The sequence below is a fragment of the Vitis riparia genome, chromosome 7 (genome assembly GCF_004353265.1).
Source record: "Vitis riparia cultivar Riparia Gloire de Montpellier isolate 1030 chromosome 7, EGFV_Vit.rip_1.0, whole genome shotgun sequence".
In the NCBI taxonomy this organism is placed as follows: domain Eukaryota; kingdom Viridiplantae; phylum Streptophyta; class Magnoliopsida; order Vitales; family Vitaceae; genus Vitis; species Vitis riparia.
Genome location: NC_048437.1, coordinates 67,354 through 95,109, shown reverse-complemented (window position 1 = coordinate 95,109; position 27,756 = coordinate 67,354). Strand labels below are relative to the sequence as shown.

Genomic DNA, 27,756 nt, shown 5'->3' with positions numbered 1-27,756 from the left:
CAAAATCAGGTATGAAAATTGCGTAAAAACAGGGGCCAACAAATTTGTAGAGAAGTACACTCCTTTGGACAGTTAGCTTCAAGCGGGTCCGGGTTTAGAATATATATATATTTTTTAAGAAAACAATGATAAAAATATAGGAAAAAGATAAAAATTAGGTTTACATTCAATTTTTTTTTTTTTTGACATGTTTTTCTCATTTTTTTCTTTTTTTTATAAAAAATATATATTTTTTTTTAAATTATGTAATTTTTGTTATTAGGTTAATTTCACTAATACCCTCTTAAGTGTTTTGATGTAAATACACTTAATTTCACTAATATATATAGTTTTTTTGAAATATTTTAGGTATGTGTTTAACAAGTATCTAAAAAAATAAATTTTATTTTCTAAAAAAAGTACGTTTTATAGATGGAATACATTTAGAGGGTACAAATTGATGAATTTGAAACCATTATAGTTTAACCTATTTACACCAAATCTTAAAAAGAGGGAATGAAATTAACCTCTATTATTTATTTATTTTTTATAGTAAAGTGATTCTTCGTACGTTCTTTTACTTTGCTATACTTCCCCTAATCCAAGTGGAGAATGGAACACAAGATCTCAATGCATGTCTTGGATGTATATCTTGTCTAATAATCGGTACATATAGTCAAGGATTAATGATAGTTAAAATTTAGTGTAGTCAACAACAAACTCCTACTTCAATTGTTTCGTACCCTATCATAAGTATTGTATAAATAGTTCAAAAACTCACATTTCATCGACTCCAAATTGTTAATGGATTCATGCGCTTTAAGTCCACATGTCATTGAATGTAGTACTTTAAGGAAATAAACAAATTATTTGATAATTGCTCTAGATACTATTAATAAAAACTAAAAATCCAATAAAGAACACCCAAAAAAGTTGAATGATTGATTTAAAAATTCTAAATCAATATTTATATATTATAATCAATTTTATTATTCCAAGATATTATAGGGATGACCCACATATTTAAATAGGATTTTACCTCAATTAAAAATATGATTTTTATGGTTAATTAATATCCAAATATTAACAATATATGTTATGGATAATTATATTCACTACCAAAATAACCAATCTAACAAACTAAATAATAATCCCAACAATGAATAATTAGTTATAGATATAGAGATATTGAGTTATTGAAATCCATGAGGTTGAAAGGCTACAAATATGCACAAGTTATTAATCTTATATAGAGGGCTTAGACTACATGAACATATTTAGTGATGAAGCACCAATTTAAATTTCGATGATATTTATTATCATGTCATGTAGTTTTTAGACTAATAATGGGCCTACTAAAACATGTTTAGTATTTTGATGTATGACTTGTATCGGCATGGATGCATGTGGTGCATCACCTTAAAATGTAAAACTCAAAAGGATGGGTAGGTTATTGATTTTATTTGATGACATTTTCATCTTAAGCTTACTTACAAGGGAAGTAATTTATGTGTCCTCAACATTCTTGAACCCTATTTAGATGGCCCTTAGGGAGATAAAAGTTTTTTTTTCTCTATTTAAGCTTAATAAGAGTTTTTGTACTTGTTTGGGTAGGTTAGCTAAAGAGTTTATTGCTTAAAAAATAGTTTAACATAGAAGTCAATGAAATTTAATTTGTCATAAATTTTGACTTATGTGAAAAACTATTTTATTTTACTGAAACTTTTATAATATTAATATTGCTCAAAATTATGACTTTTCCTTTAAATACTTCAACTTCTAGTTAAAACAAAAAACAAACTTTTCCTTTAAGCACTTCAACTTCTAGTTAAAACAAAAAACAATCCAAAATAAGGCCTTTGTGAGGTTAGTAGTGCATTGACCATCTTAGCGAGTTGTTTCTATTCGAAGTTAGCACCAATTGTCATGACTGGCATGGCCATAGAGTAAGAAATTGTGAAAGAGTTAGAGTCCCTTGGTGAGGTATCTTCCCTCGAGATTCTTGGTTGATGATTTAGAATGTGACCTAGTGTAGAGTAATAGTGGATATAGAGTAGAAAGACTTGTCCTTTGAGCCTTTTAAGGAAAACGAATGCTCTTTTTTAAACCATTGATCCCAAAAAAACCATATTGGAGTTGGTGCTAAAGATAATGTGATCTGATTTATTATTTGATTCCTTTGATACTATTGAGGATCTCTCCCAACTATCGTAGACTTGACTTTGCCCCTAAAGAGAACATACTTCATTTTACTTTAGAGAGGGGATAAAAGGACTTTTCCCTTGGACTATGTTTGGTTCTTAGAAAGCACTAAGGAAAGAAAATAAATGTTAAAGAAAATGATTTTCTCGTATTTAGTTTCACCATAAAAAAATATAAAATCAAATCAAATATAATTAAAATTAGTTGGAAATTCATACATTTTAAAATTATTTAATCTTTATATAACAAAAGAAAATAAGTGAAATGAATTTTAAGAAATATATAAAAATAATTTATTGATTTTAAATGTATTTTTTATTTTCTTTTGTTTTTTCTTTCCTTCTACTTTTCTTTTCTATTTTCTTTGCCTCACATTTTTCCTCAAATTTTCTAGGAACCAAACATAGCCTTAATATTTGAACCTAGGCAAATATCTCTTTACATGAAGGGGAACTTATATTTTTACCCTTAGAAGATCAATGCATTGGAGCTCACGCTAAATATGGAATAAAGGGATTTATTCCTTCTACCTTCAATATTGATAAACACTTTTGGAACAATAGGATAATTTGCTTCTCTATCCCCAATGAGGCTAAGATGATGGTAGGTGTTTTTTTGTGAACTTCCACTAGTTTTACTAAGTGAATTTTCATATCTAGATGTTGTGTTGAAGGCACAATGATTGCCTTTGATTCACTTCAAGTCATGAGAATTGTAGAGGCGTTATGTGTTGATGAAGAATGGTGATCTTGCTATTACATACATGGCTTAGATATTCTTATTAGCCATTGACTTGGCTTTTACTTTAGATTGATGAAAAAAAAATAAAAGTAAAGAAAATCCCTACAAGCATGTTAGAAATTTATTGTCAAATTTTATGTCCTATAAATCAAGCATGCAAGAAATAGAATGATAAAATCAAATTGTATTAATTTTAATAAAATAATTGGGGCCACTCTTTATGGTGTATTGTTTACAAAAGAATCTCCCCTTAATTTTGATCTAAGAGCAATGAGTGCTTCTTCTTGAATCAAGTTATGATTAAGGGTTAATGATAACTTATTGTTGAAGAAACTTGTTAAAATTTCCCTTCAATCATTTCAAAAAGAAAGAAAAAAAGAAAGAAAGAAAGAAAATTATTTTGTGTTTGATCTTGATGGTGAAAGAATGACATGTGTGTTGCTTTTTATTCTTCCCCAAGATTGTTGATTGAGGTCAGAAGGCTTTTGAGGCTTTTGGGTTAATTGCTAGAGCTTTCTATCTTTTCTTATAGAATATTTGTATAGATGGAAAACACTTGTATTAATAGTTAAATTTAGCATATTTAATATGGCATTCTAAAATTTGGTCACCCTTGTGTTCAAGGAGTTTGAGTGATTAATTTTAGAAATTTGTCCTTTTTATTTATGAAATTTGTATTTTTTTAATTATGACGTTTGCCCCTAAGAGATTAATATACATTTTTAATTCTCTTTATGAAGTTGATTTGATATGATATGATTTTGTTTTTATTCTTATTTTACAAGAATGTGCCTTTTGTTTGAATCAACATAATTCTTGTTATAATGATTTGGCCAATTAAATTGTTTATCTTTATACTAATGTTCTAAATAAACGCATCCAAAGACAAAATTTTAAATGGCATATAATCATTTATAGTCATTGTCCTAACCTTCATTACTAGTGTAAGCGACCAATACTTGACCTATAAATCTTATTCATTGCATATGATACCTACTATTTCAACTATCTTCCTTCTTTAGAGAATTTAATTTTAGTTTGTTCTTGCATTGGATAAGAGAGTTGTCGAAGTGTAGGCAACACACTTGAGCAGTTATAAAGATCTATTGATAGATTGGAAAACAAGTATAATTTAAAGGCTTCATTAACACAAGGATCATTTTGCTATTAAAATATCCCATAGTTTGAAAGAAGCTTGATGGTGTAAACACATGCAAGTATTGTCAAACCATGATAAAAATTACTCTTTGCAATATCTTTAGCTCTTTGTTGTCACATATTGAACCATTCACCCTCATACCCAAATTTTGACTTTGATGATAAACAAACTTGATGTCAAAAATATAATTAATATTTTTACCTTTTTAAGTATTTTTTTTTAAACACAATACAAATGATATAATGAAATCATGTATATATATATATATATATATATAGAGAGAGAGAGAGAGAGAGAGAGAGAGAGAGAGAGAGAGAGAGAGAGAGAGAGAGAGAGAACACAATTATTCTCTTTTAGAAGTTTTCAAGTTGACAATGCAAATACACATGAAAGAAATAAAATTGGTGTAAGTAGTCTTATGCGCAAAAGTTTTTTTTTCCATGCGGCATTAAATCAAAATTTATTGGACAAAGCATTCTATTCCTATTTCTAGATGACGTGATACAAACAACATAAATATGGAGAATGAAAAATTAGTTATTTTTTATTTTTGAACGAAAATTCATTATATTAGTGAATAATATCCATCATAAAGGATAAATGGATATTAAAGTTTTTATTATTAGAAGTTATGAAAATATAGTCATAAGCTATGCATATTTTATATTAAAAAAATTGTATACATATTTTAAACCTTCTTATAGCTTGAAGCTATCAAAAATGTATTATTCCACATTTTATCATAGTTAGAAGCCATATACAAATATAATAATCCAAATTTGTATAGAAATTATTTCTCATTTATGATTTTATTGGTAATTGTTATTTTTTTTTATAAGGATATTAGTTTCAATATCATGTTTCCTTGGAGAATACAACATTTGCATTTATAATGTGGATTGAAACCTATATAATAAATTTTATATATTAATTTTATAATAATTTCCCTTTTGTAATGATGTAATCCCTTGTTTATTGTATTTGTAATTTGTCATCTAACTATGATAGTGATTAGACATTGTACCATGGTATACCCAAAATCTTGGTTAACTTTATCCGGTATGTTTATTTGTCAACAAAAATAATGACAAATTTTAATGGTAATGATTTCTCTTGTGAAAATGTTTATATATATATATATATATATATATATTCTTTTATTCATTTATATATGAAATTATATAGTTTTCAAATGAATTGATAAACTCCTAAATAATTGTCTCATAAACGATGCAACAACAGCCTGAAATCATACAAATCAAGGCTTGAAAACTTGATTTATAGGTCTCAAAAAGCTACTATTTTATTACTTGATAGAACAAGATTCCTTGTGAATCATTCCTTATATTCCTAAAGAATTGACAAAAAATGTCACCTATGGTAAGTATTGTATTATAATTATATTATGATGAATCATAAGTTTTTTGGAATGAAGTATTATGTGATTTTGCATGATCGGCTTGGTCCTCTAAGGTTAACAATGAACCATCAAATAATTGTCCTCACATGGTACTAAAAGAACCCAAAGATTTATTTGTTTGATGCTTGTTTATCTATGATAATATCTATTAATCCTTATGAGATGTCATGACATATTGGATCAATTGTTATTTTGATGAGACAATTGTCTTGTCATTATGGGAGGAAAGTTAGTTCCAAAAAAACGATATAAAAATAATAAAACGCTTGGAATGCATCAATTTTGTTTCATCTTAAAATAAACGTGAACTAGAAATTCACAGAATTATTCAATTGCAAAGTTTTGCAAATCAATTACAAGATATGCTCATTGACACAATGATAATAACAAAGTTACATATACTAGATGTAAACCTTACAACATGTGTTATTATCCCTAAAAGACAGATCAACAAATTCTATAGTAAATAAATCGAAGATATGCCTTAAGCAGGATAGATTTGTCTATTCAAAGAACAATGATTCCTTAAAAGAGGTTGGCATGAGGAAAAAACACATGAAAATATCAGTGCTCCTAAAGAGACCACAATTAGTCCTCCTAAGGATGCTACAATATTAAAAAGAGAAATAAAATGATTGATCAGTCCAAAATTGATTAAATAAATAACTCTAAAGAAGCATAAATAAATAAACCTAAAAAGGAAACAAGTTATACAGCATCCTTTGAAGAGGTAGATGGTTCCTAAAAGGGTATGTAACCCCTAAATAAGTATAGGTACCTAAAAATAGCGAGATCTACATAGATCATTTATGTGAGAGAAATGAGATCAAAATAATATTTTCTTTCCAAGGTGACTTAACATCATTAAAAATGATGAGGATCTTAACCAAGAAAAAAAAAGGTAAAAAAATCATTAATCAAAGTGGAAAAAAGTTATCTAAATAGACTTAAAACTTGTTAATGATTACTTCTTTTATATAGTAGTCCTAAAAGGACTTAATACATGTTTTCTTAATGTAGTTACAATTTATTTATATGGATCCATAAATATTAATATATATATATATATATATATATGTAAGAAAATAAAGGCTAATCTTAAAAGAGAAAACACCCAAGAGATGAGAGAGAGAGAGAGAGAGGGGGGTGAATTGGGATTTTAAAAATCTTTTTAAACACAACAAATTTAAGCATAAAAAGAGCAAATATAAAGAGATAAGGTTAGAGAAATCAAACTCAGATTTTATAGTAGTTCGACACTTCATTGCCTACGTCCACTCTCCTCAAGCTCCTAACCAAGTGAGAGTTCCACTAACTTGAAACTTCAACCAAGCTTCTAATCACCTTTACACTTGGATTTTGGCTTCAATGGCTACACAATCTCTTCAAGTCTCCACTCACTTGAAGGCTTTATCACTCAAATAATAAGTTTAAGTCTCTCAACCTAATTCAACAATGGCTCAAATACAACTCAAGGCTAGGATGAATCACAAAGGTGCACTAAAAAAATATGCAAATAGAGATTTAATGCACCAAGAAAAGAATGAGAGCTTTTAAGGCAAGAACAAGTAGGTAAACAAATAAATGTAGGTGTTATCTTGCTCATAAATGAAATGAGGCTCTTTATTTATAGGTTTCTAACCCCGGGAACAAAAAAAAAACGGTATCGACCGGTCGAGTTGGGGGTCGACCGATTCACTAGCCGTTGGAGCATTTAATGCTTGACAGGTGACTGTTATCTTTGACCGGACCTCGATCAGGAAAGCAAATCTCTCGATCAGGAAAAAAACGCTACTGGAAAAGAGAGAGTGTTTTTTGCATCTCTCAATCGAACCTCGACTAGGGAGGTAATCAATCGACTGGTACCCTGGCCAGTTGAGCCGGTTGGCCAGTGTCTCGACCAATTCACCATTTTTGGCCCAAAAACCTATATTTTTCTGGTCATTTTTGCTTCTAGCACTTAGGCAAGGTCTTTAGGTAAAATTATATGCCAATTTTGAAACGTTTTGACTAAAGTTCATTTGATAGATCTTGGATTTTTATGGAAATGTAACTTTAAAGCATAAACCGAGTTTTTCAAATATGCATGAAATGATATGTAAATCTTAAGTGCACATATGAATTCATCTTACATATGTTTCCTATGATTAAAGGTCTTCCAAAAGTCTTGATATTTCATCCATTAGGTCCTTAGATGAATTTCCAAATCAACACTTAAAACTCTTTATAATTCAAACTAATTAGTAACTTAACAATGATTTGTTATCATCAAAACACAATTAGAAAAACCCTTGTGCTAACAATATGTGTAAATCCCTAAAGGATTTCGAATGTTTGAAGCAAATAATTTACAATCTGAAATGTATGAAATTCCTTAAGAATTTAAAATATTTGAAACAAATTATTTAAAACCTCATAATATGTTCACAATTAAGCTATAACAATCCTTGTATTGATGAAAGCAATTTAGACGCATAACTATCTCAGTGAATATTTACTAAGGAAATGATAATGAATAATGAATAATTTATTCATCAATGCAATGAGATTTGAAACTATTATAGTGTATGTGGATTATTGGAATCTTGTTGGAACTCTTGAAGAACTTAAAAAGATAATTGGCTATCTGGAAAGAGAATTTGAAATGAAAGATTTAGGAAATACAATTTTGTTTTGACTTATAGATCGTGTACTTTCTAATTGAAATATTGATCCATTAAGTAAACACATACAGAGAAAGTCATGAAGCACTTTCACATTAATAAAACATGTTCATTATACTCCTCAATAGTTATTTGATCACTTGAAGTGAAAAAAAAAAAAAATCATCTTAAAAATGCTATTGAAGAACTAGTTGGTCCAAAAGTATCATATCTTAGTGCTATTAGTGCACTCATTTACCTTGCAAATTGTACATGATCAAATATAGAATTCTTTATCAACTACTTTGCAAGATATAATTCTACACCAACTAGAAGACATTGGAATAAGGTCAAACATGTACTATGATATCTTTGTGGAACAACTTAAATGAGTTTATTTTATTCAAAAGGATCATAATCTCATTTACTTAAATATGTAAATGTTATATATCTTTCAAATCCTTACAAAGCCCGATCTAAAAAAAAGTATGTATTTACCTATGATGGTACAAAAATATCATGGAAATCAATTAAACAAACAATGGTAGTCATCTCTTCAAATCATTCAGAGATACTTGCAACTCATGAAGCAAGTTGTGAATTTGTATGCTTAAGATTGATGATGTTAGCATTTTAGATCAATGCAACTGAAACAATATCAATTTTTTTTGAAAAATGATCTTTAGAATTAAAAATTTAACCTTTAGGTTTGAATGTTCCCAAACTTTATATTCCAAATCTTGAAGACTTAGAGATCTTCCACTCGATGACTCGTCCTTGAGCTTTGACACAAAGATGGTGGAAATCTCTAAAAATGGAGGGTAGGGCTCTCTTTGGAATGTGAAGGGGGAGAATGGAAGAATAATGAGACCTTAACCTCATAATGGGTATTTATAATGTTCCTAGTGAGCTTAAGTGACTTGAACCCATCTTGGACTTGGATCACTTAATATAGTCCAAAAAAAGTCCTAATTGATTAATTAACTCAATAAGGTTCCAATTAATCAATTATTCTAGTCTAAAGATGTTGTCCACTAATTCCTATGCAATATTTTGTAATTACCAAAATGTCCTTATGCACATAGTAAACTTAAAGTTGATCCAACCTTCATCAAATGTGCTAACAAGGTATATAAGCTCAAACAGGCACCATTAGGACCTATGGGATAGTACTAGCTCCATCAGAATCCAGTTCTGAAGTTGACTCAACACCCCATTATAAATAGTCAATTGCAATCCAGTACCCTATGTATATTACAATGAGACACTAAATGTTTCGACACGTGACCTACTATTCATTATGCATAGTCTCCTTATGAATTGGGGTTCATAATCTAATAAGGGGAAAGTTATTAACCTTTTAAGATTACCTATACCATCCTTGAGTTTTAGATCATCCTATAGTGTGGCCAATTAACATATCTTAACTCACTCAAGCTAATGTCAGGTTCCACTTAAGGAACTACCATGGTCATAGTTTATGTGAACACATGTTCTTAAGATCACCCAATGGGACACACTGTCTCAATCCCATGTCATGATGTCTATATTAAGAATACATATTGTTGTTGACTTCCACTAATAATGACCCAATCCATAGGGAATATATGATCACATTAGAATCTCACCTAGGAATGGCAACGGGACTGGTCGCCTCCATCCCAACTCCGCCCCGTTTATTCAAAACAATTCTCATCCCCGTCCCATTTAAAAAATAGGAAAAACCTAGATCTCTCCATTTCGCAAGCCCAAATCAGGTTAGGAACACACATAACTATTCTAGGCTTTTCTAAATCTTATGCACAATGGAAAAATAGCATTTTTGAACTTTAAATGAATTCAAAAAGTGCTACGAAAACCATACCTTAGATTCAAATATTCTCGAATCAAATCCATGTGGTGAAAATGAAAAATGAAATCGTAAAAGTCTCATAAACTCGAAGTCTTCCATCCGATAACTCGAACCTTGATCTTGACACACTTCTAGTGGGGATGGAAAAGAGTATGGAGGCTATAACTCTCTCTCTCTAGAGATGGAAGACGACTCTTTAGAAAAAACTATAAGAACTCTAACCCCTAAGGGGGTATTTATAGGTTCCCTACTAGGCTTAAGTGAGTTGAACCCACTAAGGGCTTCGGTCACTTAATCTAGCCCAAAATGGGTCTTAATTAATTAATTAATCCAATAAGGTCTACTAATTAATCAATTAGTCCAATCCAGAGACCTTGTTCACTACCCTTGTGCAATCTTGTGTAATTACCAAAATACCCTTATACATAAAAGTGAACCTAGAGCCAATCCGACCCTCATAACATGTGCCAACAAGGTATATGAGCTCAAAATAGGGACCATTAAGACTCATGGGAATATTGGATCCTTCATAATCCAATTCTGAAGTTGATTCAACATTCCCCTATAAAAAATCAACTGAACTCTAGTATCTTATGTAAATAACAATGAAACACCAAGTGCTCGGATTCATGACCTGTTATCCATTGTGTTTAGTCTCCCCATGTGTTGGTGTCCATAGTCTAACAAGGTGAAAGCTAGCAGCTTTTCAAGAGTACCTCACCATTCTTGAGTTACAAACCCTCCTATTGTGTGTTCAATTGACATGTCTAAACTCTCAAACAGCTTATGTCAAGTTCCACTTAAGGAACTACTATGACCATAGTTTCCATGAACACACCTCATTAATATCACCCAATGGGACACACTATCTCAATCCCAAGAGATATCATGGTGTCTTTATTGAGAATACCTATTACTACCAACTTTCATCAATAGTGACCCAATCGAAAGGGAATATATGATCAACTTACGATCTCACCCATTGGTTAAAGCCACTACTAACTTTAGCACAAACTCAATATTCTCTAAAGGTTGAGAAACAACACAACGAATCAACTTGGTGAAGTCATAACTACCTTGAGAAAATAAAGACTAATCTTAAAAGAGAAAACACCCAAGAGGAGGGGGAAGGGGAGGGAGGGTTGGGGGAGAGAGAGTGAATTGGGATTAAAAAAAAAAAAAAATCTTTTTAAACACAACAAATTTAAGCACAAGAGAAACAAATAAAAAGAGATAAGGTTAGAGAAATCAAATCTAGGTTTTATAGTGGTTCGACACTTCCTTGCCTACGTCCACTCTCCTCAAGCTTCTAACCGAGTGAGGGTTCCACTAACTTGAAGCTTCGACCAAGCTTCTAATCACCTTTACACTTGGATTTTGGCTCCAATGGGCTCTTACACAATCTCCTCAAGTCTCAACTTACTTGAAAGTTTTACTACTCAAATAACAAGTTTAAGTCTCTCAACCTAGCTCAACAATGACTTAAATATAACTCAAGGCTAGGATGAATCACAAAGGTGCACTAAAGAGTATGCAAATGGAGATTTAATGCACCAAGAAAAGAATGAGAGCTTTTAAGGCAAGAACAAGTGGGTACACAAATAAATGCATGTGTTATCTTACTCATAAATGAAGTGGAACTCTTTATTTATAGGTTTCTAACCTCGGGAGCCAAAAAACCAAAAAATAGTCTCAACCGATCGAGTTGGGGTTGACCGGTTCACTTGCCCTTAGAGCATTTAATGTTTGGCAGGTGATCGTTACCCTTAACCGGACCTCAACCGGGAAAGAAAGGCTACTGAAAGAGAGAAAGTGTTTTTGCACCTCTCAACCGGATCTCTACCGGGAAATGGCAACTGGTCGACCGGTACCTAGTTGGTTGAGCCGATTTGGCCAGAGTCTCGATCGATTCACCATTTTTTGCCCAAAAACCTATTTTTTCTGGTCTTTTTGCTTCTAGTACTTAGGCAAGGTCTTTAGTTTAAATTAAATGCCAATTTTGAAATATTTTGCCTAAGGTTCATTTAATAAATCTCGGATTATGATGGAAATGTAACTTTAAAGCATAGACTGAGTTTTTCAAAGATGCATGAAATGATATGTAAATCCTAAGTGCACCCATGCATTCATCTTACATATGCTTTCTATGATTAAAGGTCTTCCAAAAGTCTTGATCTTGCATCCATTAAGTCCTTCGATGAATTTCCAAACTAATACCTGAAATTCTTTATAATTTAAATCAATTAGTAACTTAACCATGGTTTGTTATCATCAAAACATGATTAAGAGAACCCTTGGGCTAACAAGCTGTCAAGTCATGACTCAGCATAGGTCTTGTCCAATGTGTAATCATACACGCTAGTGCACTCACCATGGGAAACTTATCCCAATAACCAAGACTAGTCATCCTTCCAATTAGGAGATGGTGCACCATAACCTCTAATAGGTTGTCTAGACCCATAAATTGACTATGAACAAGTCATCTATTTATAAGAAGCCCATAACTTGGATCTTTTGTGCAAGTCCTAATGCACCCAAGTCATGTACAATACAAAAGATGCAAGTCAAAGTGCTTACATGCATGGAAATAAGATAGATAAAAGTGAATTGAAACTTTATTAAATAAATAATAAAATCCAAGAATTTATTATATCATGTCATTCTTTTAATGGTTCTATCTTAACACAATATTTTCCTAAGGTTGAGAAACAATACAACATAACAACTTGGTGAAGGCATGATTACTCGATAGTCTTACCTCATGACTCACAGTAGGTCCTATCCAATGTATAACCATACACACGAGTGCATTTACTATAGGAAAGTCATCTTGATGGCCAAGACTAGTCATCCCTCAAATTAGGAGGTAGTGCATTACAACCAGTAATGGATTGCCTAAGTCCATGAATCGACTGTGAACAAGTCATTTACTTGCAAGAAACCCATGGCTTGAATTTTCTTTGCAACTTCTAATGCACCTGAGTTATGTACAATGCAAGAAATGCAAGGTGAGAATGTTCATAAAGTATAATGCATGAAATAAAGATAAATATTAGTGAAATTGGAATATCATTAAATAAATAATGAATTCCAAATCTATTACATTATGTCATACTTTTAAGGGCCATATCTTAACATATAATCTAACATATTAGAAAATCATGTGGACTATCCTCCATAAAAGATATTAAGGTTATGATCTAACATATTCAACAGTCATGTGGACTATCCTTCATCAAAGATAATTTCACCAAGTTACATAAAAGTAATGCTGCTTATATTGCACAAATTAAAAAAAGATTTATAAAGGGTGACAAAACTAAGCATATATCTTCTAAGTTCTTCTATACTTATAAGCTCTAAGATAACAGTGAAATTGATATTCAACAGATTCGATCATGTGATAATCTAATAAATTTACTCCCAAAAGTATTATCATCTACTACTTTAAAAAAATTAATATATATAACGTTGAAATATAGAGGTTAAGAAACCTATAAACTGAAGCATTGAAGAAAGCATAATTATGTCCACATCAAGATGAGGATATTAATATGGATACATTGTACTCTTTTTACCTTCGTTTAGGTTTTGTTCCAATGTGTTTTGCTGGCTTTTTAACGAGGCAGTCTTGATAATAAATTCTTTAAAAAATGTTGTACTCTTTTTCCTTCACTAGGGTTTTTTCCATTAGGTTTTTTTTTTCTTAGTAAGGTTTTGATGAGATATATTCTTATGATCATCAAAAAATGAGTGTTATAAACTAAGGAATTTATTATGGAAATTTATTAGGATGGATGACCATTCGATTCCTAATATATCTTAAATGTTGTCGTAAGCCTCCTCCCAACTTTCTATGAAAAGGAGACCTACTAATGGAATGAACAAATCATTTCCAACATTTCAATTTCTTTGTTCTTCCATTTACTCTTGTTTTACAACACATTTTGGTGTGCATTTTTGTTATTAGGTATTGTAGATAATATTATTATTTTATTAGATATTATAGATAATATTATTATTTTATTAGGTATTATAGATAATATTATAGGAAAAATAATAATATTATCTACAATACCTAATAACAAAAACACACACCAAGGTATACAGAGAGCATACAAAGATGTCAAGGAGACGTTTTAGATGGAGAGATTTTTTAAAATATAAAAATAAAAATTGAAACACCTTGCTTTCATTAGCAAGAGTTTGACCAGTCAACAAAATTTAGAATGTACATAGAATAACCATCTAAAGATTTCCTTATCAAACCCAGATAGATAAAGCATAGGGAGGAGTTTTTGATAGTTTGAATTGGTTGTTCTTTAGTAGAAAAGCTCTATGATTCCTTATGTTCTAGATGGTATAGAATAAGTATAAAGGAACTAATGTTATTTCATAAAGAAATACTCTAAGGTAATTATTTTCTATTTTACTTTCATGCCTAGAATGTTATTAGCTAAAAAAACATTATAAGCTAGTTAGAGTCTAGGAAATGTGATTTAAAATCAATTTTTTGTTGTTAAAAAATGGAAAACTATTTTTAAAAAATTATAGGTTTATTTATAGAACTGTTTAGTCATTGTTCTTTAAAAACAATTATTAAAAATAAAGTAAAAAACAATTTTAAGAGAATAATTAAATATTGTTTTCACATGTTTTTAAAAACAAAAGAAAAACATGAAGAAATAAAAAATAAAAACCATACAAAGTAAATAAAGTGGCACACAATATCTTTTTCTTTTATTCTCTATACCACCCATGAAAAAAAAATCAAATATAATAACACATGTTTTCCCAAATTTCTTTTCCTTTAAATTCTCTAACTTTTTTATTAGATAAATAAATTTAAAATCATGCAATACTTGATACATATAATTTACTAATTCTTAAAAATAATTTGAACTCAAAAAAAAATAAATTTAATTAGTACTATAAAATCACCAAATTAAAAACCAATCTGATTAATATTAGAAAGTAATATTTTAAAATAGTAAAAAGTCACAAAGCAAAATTCATTATGAATGACTTTGTTATTTTCTTCTTTACACATAACCATAATTTTGTGAATCTTTTCCCAAGGCATATGAACTCTAAATCCAACAAAAATTAATATTTTTTATTTATTAATGAGTCTAATAATTTTTAAAAATAATTTGAAACTCAAACACAATTAATATTGAAAAATTATGAAGAAAAATTGGTCCAAAATAAACCTATTGTTTTTCTTTTACATTAAATCGGATTTTTCTAAATTTTCTCATTAGCCAAATACACTATAAATAAAGCAAAGCTTAATAAACTAGATTCAGTAACTAGTCCATTAATTTTTTTAAAAAATAATTTAGAACACTAAAATCAGCATAATTACAACTAGAAATTCAATTTGGTCAAGAATGAGTATAGTTTCACCTACACATAATTACATTTATATTAATTTTTTCACTGAACAAATAAACTTCAAATCAAGCAAGACTTAATTTATTAAATTTATTAATGATTTTAATATTTTTTAAAAGGAATTTGAAACTCCAAATTATATTTAATTGTTACAAAAACAAAACAAAATTAATACATAATGAGTAATGACTTGAATTACTATTTCTCCTATTCACACAACTATATTTTTCTAACTTTTTTCTTTAAAAAAATCAAGTGAAATTTAAATGTTTTAAATTATTGAATGAATATTCTAATTTTTAAGAAGAATTTGGAATAAAAAAATCTGGCCTAACTAATTAGAAACTGAACCAAAACTAATCTAAAATACCTTGCATGTAATTAAGTACTAAATATATGCATGCAATAAAAAACTTGACTTATTTACATATCAAGGGCTTAATTATTTGTTGACATTTGTTAACTATTTTTTAGAAACCAACATACTCTAAATAGTTTTTTATTAAAAAAAATATATATATAATATGATGAAACATTATCTAGGTTTGTCGATTATTGTGTACTATTTATGAGATATTTCTAAGGCAAAGTTAAATTATGCTTCATTAATAATATATATATAATTCATTTATTATTTATAATTAAATTAAAGATAAAAACATGGTAACAAAAGTAGTGATTTTTTTTTAAATGAAGCATTTCTTATTTGAAATAAAAGAAAATTACAAGTAAAAATCTTTATTTAAAATGTTATTCTTATAATTAAAATTTTGAAGTTAAGACAAAGTATTAAATCAAGGTTTGATGTCAATTTTTTCGTTAACAGTTAACTGTTACGAAAAATTGTTAATGTGTATATTTACTTTTGAAATAAATAATGGTTAAAAGTTTCATCTGATTTACCATAAAAAAAAAAATACAATATCTATATAATTAAAATTAATCAAAAATTAAGTGTGTTGAAATTATTAATAAACAAAATAATATTGAAAAATAATTTATTAACTTCAAATCTATCTTTCATTTTTCTTGGCTCTTTCCTTGAGTTTTTCCTCTAATTGTTTTCCTTGCATTTTCCCATAATTTTTTTAAGAAATAAACCTAATATAAGTGTATAGTCTTAGCAATTTTTGACATGGCATTATTAAAAATTTGCGTGGGAATGTCATTGTAGAGCAATCTTTTAAGTTTTAAGTCGATTCCTTTATCTTTCTAGGACTGACTCCAGACAGAAAAAGCGTCCTCATAATTTGTTTCTTATTAATTTTGGTGGTCTATTTATTTTTGTGATTGTTAACACAAGACTCCTGCTTTCAACCATTTGAAGCTATCGACTATGATGCTCAAATCTTTTTCTTCACACTAGACAAAACACAATCTATCAGTACCAATCAGAATGGGCAACTTACTAGCAACCAAAACCCTTGGGAGTCCTTGTGTTTAATTCTGTACGCAAGTTCAAAAGCCTCTAATACAGAACCATAAAGCCAACTTCGATAATCGAAACTAGTTAATGAACGTTGGAGTACTTTTTCACCTTACCAGCTTCACCCCAACAATCTGTCAACTTCTGGAGTTCAAAAGCGTAGCCTTGATTCATTCTATCTCCATTTTCTTGGTGTGAATTGTTAAACACTTACATTGTTCCAAATAGAATGGGCATTCTACTTGGAACCCTCCGTTCTTCTCATCCAGACCCGAAACATGTTTTCATTTTCTTTCCTTTCTATCCTGAACCTTCACCTTCCCAGAGTAGTGATGACGCATTTTCAATCGCAAACCTCCAAAAAGGTTGATCATGGCTCATGAGATCTCATCATGGGGAAGGTTTGTGCTCTACTACTTCTGTTTATTACTGGGACTGTCAAATGCTCAACACACCTCCAGTTCCTATAATCATCAAGTTTCTTCCTCTTTACATTATAAGCTAACTGCTGAACTTGTCACTATTCATTAACACGCACACGCACAAACACACAAAAAGGTGCCTCTGAACACTGGTCTGTAAAAAGTTTAAACTCCATATTCTATCATAGCAATTCTACCTACCAGATAGAGGCGTGGACAAAGACTCTGACAAGATAGTTCAAATTAAAACCATCAACCCTTCATATCCATATTTTAAGCATCTTCAGTGCAGACTTCGCAGAATACCATGCAGGTAGCCACCAGTCATCACAAGAGACACAAGGGATACAACACCTGCTGGAAACAGCTTTCCCGACTTCTTGAAGCGAGAACCCATCACTCCAACAAGTGCAGCAGAGAGACCTGGAAATGGAGAAGAATGAATTAGTGAACATAGACTTGCAACAAACTTAACTGAAGATGAATCAGTGTCCCAGCGATGTGGGTGAAAAGATCAGTTGTTGGGCCATTAGTAAAAAGTGAACATCTTTGTGTTGCAAATATGAAAACTCAGAATTTACTTGCTCATTTTGTCATAAATTAGCATCATCTTAGGACTTCTGAAAGAACTTCTGTTGCTTCTTAGCCAAATCTCAAATACACAGCTCCATATAATTAATAATCTACCATTGATAACCTTTGAATCTAAATTATCAACCAACCAACTTGGTTCAATGATGTACAAGTAGAGTTGCTCAAACTTCCAGTAGAAGCTTCTCAAACTGTCTAACATAGCCCGAAATTCTGCTGCAACAACCAAACCATTTTATTCAGTTTTAGAATAGCCACTCTAGCAAGAAAGATTGGGATCAAAGAATGCCTTTTTTTTTTTACCCAAATATCTATAAATTTAACACAGGATAGACATGGAAAAGATCATGAAGTTCCAATGGAAGGCCATTGTCTTCCCCCTTCTAATTAAGGTAGCCTTGCAGCTTCCTTGATCTTCAGAAGAAATCCCCCCTGCGTCTTCTTCTCCATGACAGAACAATGGACCCATATTCTAATTGACACAGTTTATCTCTTCTACTTCATACTCTAAACCAGCCTCTGAGAACCCAAACAGGCTAGTTTTGTTCAACCTTCCGGTCTGAAGTAAACCTCCAAATACACAATGCTCTGGGCTCTCTCCACAGCTGCTTCTCCACTGTTAGGCTATTCTTTACACACAGATAGTTATGGACTTCCCCACCCTCAACCGTCACCCTCCAGACAGTAGCACTGTTGATTGGGCTTTTGACAAGTAAACATTTGGCTAGCACCCTCATTTAAGGGAAAACTTAGGTGGGCACTGATCTTGTGCCAGAAGATTGCACTTTACCATGTTAATCTCAGGCACCCCATGATTTTGGGCAGTTAAAAAGATGACAAACTCTATTGGGTCCTAATTTAGGATGCTATTGGGTTTTAAGCTTTTCGTTGATCTATTTGCAGAAATTAATGGCCTATTCTCAAGTTGATTCAAGAGCAAATCAGTTAGGCCTCATTTCAACTCTTTTATAATTATTGATGTTGATAACTTGAAAATAGCGAGTTCTGTCCATCTGAATAAGTAATAAGAATATTTATAAGCCTACATAAATCAAAATGCTCCAACAATCTTCCCTCTAAAAAATGCCCTAGCCTCCTAAACAGTGTGAAGAAGAGAAGAGAAGGGGAAAAATAAAGTGAAAATAGAGGAAAATTTTCAGGCACTTGATTATATTATATAAAAATATATATGTAAAATAGGGTGCGCCTCACTTCACTAAAGCCCACGCCTTTGGTGCGCCTTGAGCCTTTTAAAACTATGCTTTCTCTCTCCAAAAACGAAGAATGAACTTCTACTGAGGCAAGCAAATACCATTCTTTGATTTTGAAATTTCAATGCACAAAAAATAACGAAGCTTATCGACATCTATAGTATGAAAGTTGTATACAAGTGATTAAACAAACTTTCAATCCCATTGAGTTCTGCTCATGCCATGAGATACTCTTATATTGCTTAAATTTTTCAAACCATACATGAAGAGATTGTTTGAATATATAAATAGACTTTTTAAATTAAACAACATACTCCCCTTAGACGAAAACCCAAGTGGCTAAGCCATGAAGACTATTTCATTCAACTTGTCATAAAGGAATGCATTTTGTTACGTCAATTTGACAAAGGGACCAATTATGATTTGTTGCAATAGATACAAGATTCTTACAAAATTTAGTTTAGTCACAGGATAAAAAGTCTCAAAATAAGTCAAGGTCATAGGTCAAGTGGATCATTTAGCCACCAAAGAAGCCTTCAATCTATCAATTGTATCATCAAGATTGCCCTTTATGGTAGAGACTCGACAACAACCAACAATTGGAACATTAAGAGGCTAAAGAACAACACCCAAGGCATGATTTCACTTTAAAAGAATGCATTTTTGCTTCTAACTAGGACCAAAAAGAGTTTCATTGTAAGACTTAGGAAAAGTAATAGAAGAGAGAGAGGTAAAGAAGGCTCTAAAAAATGGGGGGAAGGAAAAAGGATGTTTAAAATGAGTGTGTACCTTGACAAATAGTGATTGGGAGGTCCGAAGCCAAATCTACGGACGCCAAGGGATTGGCGGAGGTGACAACGAGGACTTCACTCCTTTAAGAGGAGAATGTCATTGTCATTTGTGAACATCGAACCTTTGGTAAGAAGGAATAAAAAGAACTAGAATAGGACTAACAGGTTTTGGAAGAAAGAGGCTCATGTAATTCATTTCACACCATAAAATAATAAGGTACATCCTTAAAAAAGGTAGCATTAGCACAAGGAAAGTGTTTTCATGAAGTAGGATTGTAACACCAATATCCTTCTTAAGTTTGAGAATAACCAAGAAATAGACACTTTCAAAAACTTTGGGAGGAAGATAAAAGGTTCTTGGTCATGAAATAACATTTGAAAAGGAGACTTTCCATAAAGAACTTGAGAAGACAATCATTTAGTAGAAGAGTCATCATGAAAACATCTCCCCAACATAACTTTGGTATAGTCATTTGAACTATGAAGGCACAAGCAATAGCAAGCATAAGATCATTCTTACTTTCAATAATTCTCTTTTGTTAAGGTGTATTAACACATAATATTTGGATGAATAATATCATTTCACTCAAAGAAACACTAATAGTGTGAATGTTTGTACTCAAGGACATTGTTAACTATAGGAATTTTTAATTTAACATTCAATTGATTAGAAATTTTAGCATAGGCGTTAAAAACATCAAATACTTGGGTTCCATCCTTGAGAACATATAACCAAGTCATATGGGAGAAATCATCTATGAACTAATTAAAATAACAACCAAATAATCCAAAGTTGAACCCCAAATATTAGAATGGACTAGCTAAAAGGGATACAAATAGGTTTATTAAAGCAAAATTTGGAAGTAGACTTATAATGTTTTATCAAACTCATAGGTTTCATAATTGAAGTGACTAAAAGAAGGTAAACTAGGAACTAATCAACAAACACTAACAAAGGAAGGGTTTGAGAGCAATTGTCACAAGCACGTTTCTTCCTTTGAACTTTTGTGTCTATGCAATGCTTTAATGCACCCTAAGACAGCCCAAGAGAGGCTACACTAAATTGGAACAAAGAGAAAACCACAGAGCACACAAGATTATAGGGCCAAATTCCCCCAACTTGTGTATTTATTCTCTATAAAATTCAAGACAAAACCTTCCAACAAGACTCCTACAATTTGCTTGGTGAGTTCAAATCTTTGAGAAGGAACTCTTGCCCTCTTTATACAAGTTGGTGGCACCAGCCACCCCCACATATCTAAGAACAAGCCTATACTTTCAAAGGTCTTCAACGACTACTTTATCCTTTTGAAATTGTCTTCCCCGCTCATGCTGCTACCACATGTCCAAGACACTCAACCCATTATGCTCTTTAGAGACTTGGATGCTCCACTTGCTTAGTCAAGTGTCTTGCCCCATGACTCAATCCATGATTTAGCCTACCAAGTGTCCTACCTCGTGACTTAGTCCACACTTATGCTAAGTGTCTTACCTTATGAGTTAGTCCACATCTCAACCATTCAAGCACCAGCCCTGCATCTTATAAGCCTGCTACATGTGTCTCTAAGCAATTTGTGTGCGTGCCAAGCCCCCTCTGGGCCACACATTTAGCAACATGCCTTGGTGCCAATCTTGCCCTCGGCTCATCACCCATGTTGCTCCCCATTAGCCCTTAGACATGCTAAACATGCTTACATGCATTCCCATATCGAGATCGAGTCCAAGCCAAGGCAACCAACTCATGTTTGTTTTGTACCCACACCCCATGTCATTGCACCCACGGGTTGCACCATATACCATGGCTTAATACCCATGGGTGCGTGCTTGGCAAGGGTCACTACCACTCCTAACCCATATGTCCAAAGCCTGAGTGTGTGCCCTTGGTTAGGAGTGGCTTATGCCACCTGCTACCTATGCGTGCTAGTAGTGTAGGCCATGTGATGCTCATGCCACCTACTGCCATGCATGCCAACGCATTAGAGGCAATGTGTGAACAAATTGCACGCTTGGAGACACATGTTGGAGGATCTCTTAATGCAGACACCACTCTATCTATAAGAGTGGCAAAGGCTTGCAATGAACTTGGTGTTTAGTGGGGTGCACTTGAAGGTTGTGATAAGTTGGTTGAGAATTGAGTTGTTGCCTTCACAATTGAGAACAAGGCCATCATTGAGGAATTCTAGGGCAAGATCGAGTCCCTTTGAGGGGAGATCACATTGTTGAAGCGAGCTATCATTCAGGGAACACCAGCTACTTCAAAACCAACCCCAGCCAAGGTGCAAGTACCTAATCTAAAGCCCTTTAGTGGGGTGCATAATGCAAAGGACCTGAAGAACTTCCTGTAAGACATGGAGCAATATTTTAGTGTTGTCTATATCCCTTTAGTCAAGCAGGTGACCATAACCACAATGTATCTATCTGGAGATGCAAAACTTTGGTGGCACACGAGAATGAGTGATGATGTTGAGTCAAGGAGGTCTCATATCACCACATGGGAAACTCTGAAAAAGGAATTGAAGGATCAATTCCTCCCCACTAATGCTCCATGGGTGGCTTGAGAATCTTTGAGAAGATTGAAGCACATGGGTTTTCTACAAGAATATATGTCAAAAAGTTAAGTTCCTTGATGTTGGACATCAAGAACATGTTCAAGGAAGACAAACTATTCAACCTCATGTCTAGGTTGCAAGGGTGAGCCCAGACTAAACTGTGGACTGAAGATTTCCTTGTTGCAATGGCTACAACAAATTACTTAGTGGACTATAAGATAGTCGATGCCATCTCCACCACCCAAAACTCAAAAGCTGAGGGGACAAAGAAGTCAAGGGTAGAGGGAAAACCTCCTAAAAAAGAGTTAGAAGGAAACAGGGTCAATTGCAACCCTAAAACAAGTGGAGGAAACCACTGAGGTGGTGCAATAGACATCCAAAATGGCAAGTTGTTTCATCTGCAATGGACCTCATCATGCTAGAGACTGTCCAAGGAGGGGAAAATTGTTAGCCCTCATGGCTACTGATGCTAAGGGAGACTCAGACTCAGACTCAGATGAGTCTACTGTACAAGTCGATCCTTTGCCATGGTTGAATGTTCTTCACCCAAGGGGCTTTATTCACAACGAGCTGATGGATGTGCCATTGTTGGTGAATGGAAAAAGGGGGAATGCAATGGTTGATAGTGGTGTAAACCACAATTTTGTGGCTAGCAAGGTAACAACCGAATTTGGGTTGAATTTAGAGGAAGATGGCTGCAAAATCAAGGCCATGAATAGCAGAGCCACGCAAATTGATGGCATTGCTAAGAAGGTTCATTTTTAGGTGGAAGATTGAAGGAGCACCTGTAGCCATTTAGCAATACCCCTAGATAACTTTGATGTGATTTTGGGCATGTAATTCTTTCTACAAGTTAAGAAGGTGTTGCTCCCTCACCTTAATAGGCTAATGATCTTGGAGGAAAGTCAGTTGTGCTTTGTGAATGCTCTGAGGGGAAAGGTTGCTGGGAAGGGCCAGACAAGCATGTTTTCTATCATCCAACTCCATAGGAGTCTAAAGAGGGTCAACAACAACATAAAGGAGCAACATACAAGGAAGCAACTAATTGAGTTGTTAGAAGCGGGTTTGGAAAAGGTGTTACAGTGAACAAGACAGAAGTTAAGCATGGAGGAAGGACTTTGACAACATTGGCTAAACCCTTTTATTGGCAACAGTGAGGTAAGGAAGTCTGAGCACATGGAAGGCTTTGCATGAAATACCAATTGGATAAAGACATGGAATGAAAGTTCCCAATCAGAGCTGAATTAGGCATATGAGAAGGTCATCTTCAGGTGGGGGTGGCTTTGTAAGCACCTTTTCTCAAACGAATTTGCGCCAAAGGCCTCATGGGCTGGCATGTACCCATGAGGACCTTAAGAGTGAGACAAGGCGGAGAATGATGTAACAAGTGCAGTGTGTGCAACCTAAGTGGAGTAGGTGGAACAACATTTGGAATGGCATGAGGGATTGCATGCAGTAACGTGACATGTTGCAGCCAACACAACACAGAACATGCCACTTTAGACAATGCAGCGTGTCACTAGCAGCACAACAACCACAACACTTTGACTCAAAGTATGTGGCCAAAGGTCTGACATGATGCCACCAAAACTTCCTAAGATGCTCCTTCCTCGACAACTTATTGACCATCGAATTGAGTTGTTGTCGGGAGCTAAGCCTCCAGCACAAGTGCCCTGTAGGATGACTCCACTGGAACTGGTGGAATTAAGGAAGCAACTAAATGAGTTACTGGATGCAGGTCTGATCCAGCCCTTGACAGCACCTTGTGGAGCATTAGTGCTCTTTCAGAAGAAGCAAGATGAGACCCTTCACATGTCTGTTGACTATCAAGCTTTGAACAAGGTAACTATCAAAAACAAACATCCTATGCCACTAGTTGTAGACTTGTTTGATAGATTATCCAAAGCCACCTACTTCACAAAGCTGGACTTGCATTTTGGGTATCGGTAAGTCCAAATTGCACAAAGGGATGAGGGGAAGACTGCATGTTACACGGTATGGCATCAATGAATTCTTATGATGTTGTTTGGGCTTACCAATGCCCTTGCTACTTTCTGCAACTTGAGGAATTATGTCTTATTCGATTTCTTGGACTGTTTCGTGGTAGTGTACTTGGATGACATGGTCATCTACAGTCAGATTCTAGATGACCACGTCATTCACCTTGGGAAGGTGTTGCAGCGGCTAAGACAACACCAGCAATACGTGAAGAAGGAAAAATGTGAATTTGCCTAGACCCAAATAAAGTTTCTAGGAAACTAGATCTCTAAGGGGAAAATTCAGATAGACGAGACTAAGTTGGAGGCAATAAGGGATTGGTCTGCCCTTGCAAAGGTAACAAAACTATGTTCTTTCCTTGGTTTAGCTAATTATTATCATCATTTTATAAAAGGTTACTCCAAGGTCACTGCTACTTTAACTGGTTTGTTGAAGAAGGAAACAAAGAGGTATTAAGAGTCGGACTCTAAGACAACTCTCCAAAGTCCAAAGAAAAAAGAATTAGAAGATGTTTGGAAGCATGTTCATGAAAACTATTCTTTAAAACATTTCATGATAATAAAAAATATATATATTTTTGTTTTAGAAGCGCAAGCACTTAAACAATTGAAAATGCCAAAAATTCAAAGTCTTTTTAACATGCCCATAGTTTTCAATTCTTAAGATACAAACAATTGTTAAAAAGGAAATTAAATAAAATCATCATTTACCAAAGAGGCCTGCTTGTAGTTTTTTTTTTCTTTTAATCGTTTTATGAGAAATTTTCAATATTCTTTTTTTCTTTTAATTTAAACTAATGTTAGTGTCCACATCAATATAGCAGTATCATTCACACTACTTGTTCTTTTTGGTTAGGTTTTAGTTGATGATAAAGGATTAGTTTGAATTAGAGGCTTGGATTAATAGTTAATGGAATTTTTAGTTTGGCAAAAGGGTTGTACACAGTATTTTGAGCAAAAGAATTCTGAATTTAAAATTCATAGCAACAAGACTTTATTCTATATGCATAATTATGCATATATGTATTCGTGTATTTTTTGTTCTTTTCTATTAATTCTATTGCAATTACACAATTTTGTTGTATTAGACAAAAGCCACAAATTAAACTATCAAAACCCCTAAAACACCTATTTCTACGCCAAATCCTCTATTAACCGATTCCTAATCACCCTTTAACCTGTGTAACAAAAAACCTAACCCTAACTCCCAATTAAAGTGCAACCGATTCTATCTTTCCCTAAAGCTTGAATTTTCTCTTTATCAACTCAATAATCATGGTTACAATACAAACAGATGTTTTCTCTCTTTGGTGTGGCTTCAGTTCTCTCCTTCTCGGTTAAGAAGGCACTCCCTAGGTGGCATGGTTCCTTTGTGGGTAAAGCCCGCAACAAGGCTTGGAAGGTGGCCCCTATGTTTTTTGGATGGTATGGAAAGAAAGGAACTTGCTAGTGTTTGATAATGCAGGGATTTCGATCCATAAAATTAAAAATTCTTTTGTATGTAATTTGTGGTCTTGGTTTAGGGCGTTCGTAGATATGAGACTTATTTCCCTTGTTAGCTTTATTGATTGGTTAGGTTCTAAGCAAGGGTAAGTGATGTTTTTTGTTTCTCTCCCTCTCTCTTTTGGGTGAGCCCTTGGGTGGCTGGTGTATACTTCATGTATACTTGGGGACGCTATTTTGGCACCTCTTTTTATTAATTTATATTTTCACTGATCTTACAGGGAAAAAAAAAAACAACCTTTAATTAAAGTTTAAGGCCTTTACACAAGATTGTGATTCCCCAAGAAAAATATCACTTGGATTAAAGATAGATGTCCTAGCGATAAAACTTTGGAAGAGAATAACTTTTTAGAGTTGATGTCCGCTGCTGTTGTAGGCAATGAACAGTCTGAAAAGCTAACGTATGTGAGAGTTAGAGCATCTCTCTTGATTTTGAAGGCAAATACAGCTTTGAATTTTCATCTCAGGTAAAGTATGTCAAGAGTGCTAATCAAAAAATGCCTTCTCATACTCGGTAAGATTGAATGAGCAATTCTGGAAAAGATAATTACAGAAAACGCTAACAATGGGTTCACTCTTTTTCGTTAATGCATAAGATAATCGTATATGCTGATCTCAAACAAGACATTATTATTAAGAATTATACGATCTCTTACCAAGCCCCAAGAATGATGCAAAAGCTGGTCGTGTGGGAAGCTGAGTATAGACATAATACAGAAGCAAGGCTGATAGTCCACCTGCCGCAAGAGACTTCTGGCTGCCACTCTTCATATAGCCCATAACTCCACCGACTGTTAGGAGATTGATCAAAATCAGATAGAAAGCGCAGCGCACAGGGATGCCAAGAAGTTGCACAAGTAAAACACCAGCACAATCCACTAGAAAATGAAGTTACCTCCGACCAGGGCAGCGTAGCCCAGAGTCAACTTTTGGGACATAGACATGGCAATTTTGTTATTGCTTTCGTCCGATCCGCCCTCGCCCTTATTGTCGTCTTTGTCGTGATCACCACCACCACCGCCACCGCCTCCGCCGCCACCGTCACCACCACCGCCTCCGTTTCCACCCTCGCTACCAGAACCGGCTCTGTCAGTGGTATCTGGTTGGACGTCGATCTCTTCCCCTGCCGATTCAACGATGAAGGCGGGCGCTTTAGAGTCAGAGACAGCGGTAGCAATGATCCCCGAGGAGACAGTGGTTTGCCGCAGCCCAGCAATTGATTTGTGAGAGATCACCGGCGAAGAAGCCCTAAATCGAATCCAAGATTGGCGCCAACCAGTTAGAGCCCTAGGCCCTCCAAAATGAGGCAACACGAGAGAGGACTGAGAAATAGCCACCGATTCTGCCATTTTCCCCAATTGGATTTTACCCTTCTCTCCGGCTTTTTGGCTATATCGTGTGTAATTTCACACTCTAAATCATATTATAGTATCATTGTTATTTGTTAATCCAATGAATTTTTGGAAACCTATTTTAATCTCGATAACAAAATTTTATTTAGGAATTTTAAAAAAATAAAATGAAAAAGGAACAGTTCTCTTGGTGTATTTTTCATTAAAATATTATGCATTTTTATATAATGTACAAGTTTTCAAATTAATTATCATATTTTTAATTTTAATTTTTTTGATATTGAAAAAAAACTTTTCATAACTGTTCTTTGGACTCTCTAGGGAATCCAAAGCTTAGGTTATTGCTTGGATACTTTCCATATGTTCAACGTTGATAATAACCTCTGGAACTTTGTGAGGTTTTACCTATTTATGATATTTTTCATATATTCTAAACTTCTCAAATAAGGTTTTAGGCTTTGGTTTTCTAAGATTGAGAGATTATTTTCATCTTTCCTTGCTTGTTGTGCTGACCTCGGTCTA

General features: G+C 33.2%; 1 protein-coding gene across 3 annotated transcripts; it reads right to left on the bottom strand.

The window, feature by feature from the left end:
- Nucleotides 1–16,826: 16,826 nt before the first annotated feature.
- On the bottom strand, nt 16,827–27,259 carry LOC117918804 (protein FATTY ACID EXPORT 2, chloroplastic-like). Of its 3 annotated transcripts, none has more exons than XM_034835701.1 (4): nt 26,931–27,251; nt 26,778–26,897; nt 26,539–26,673; nt 16,827–17,663 (listed from the first exon to the last, which is right to left on the bottom strand). In XM_034835701.1, the coding sequence occupies exons 1-4, from the start codon at nt 27,229–27,231 to the stop codon at nt 17,524–17,526; spliced, it is 696 nt and encodes a 231-aa protein (XP_034691592.1). In that variant the 5' UTR covers nt 27,232–27,251; the 3' UTR covers nt 16,827–17,523. The 3 variants fall into 3 exon arrangements, with proteins under 3 accessions (XP_034691592.1, XP_034691591.1, XP_034691593.1); XM_034835700.1 differs by lacking the exon at nt 16,827–17,663 and adding an exon at nt 17,779–18,047 and having other exon boundaries at nt 26,931–27,259; XM_034835702.1 differs by lacking the exon at nt 16,827–17,663 and adding an exon at nt 19,853–19,914 and having other exon boundaries at nt 26,931–27,255.
- Between the last annotated feature and the right edge of the window lie 497 nt (nt 27,260–27,756).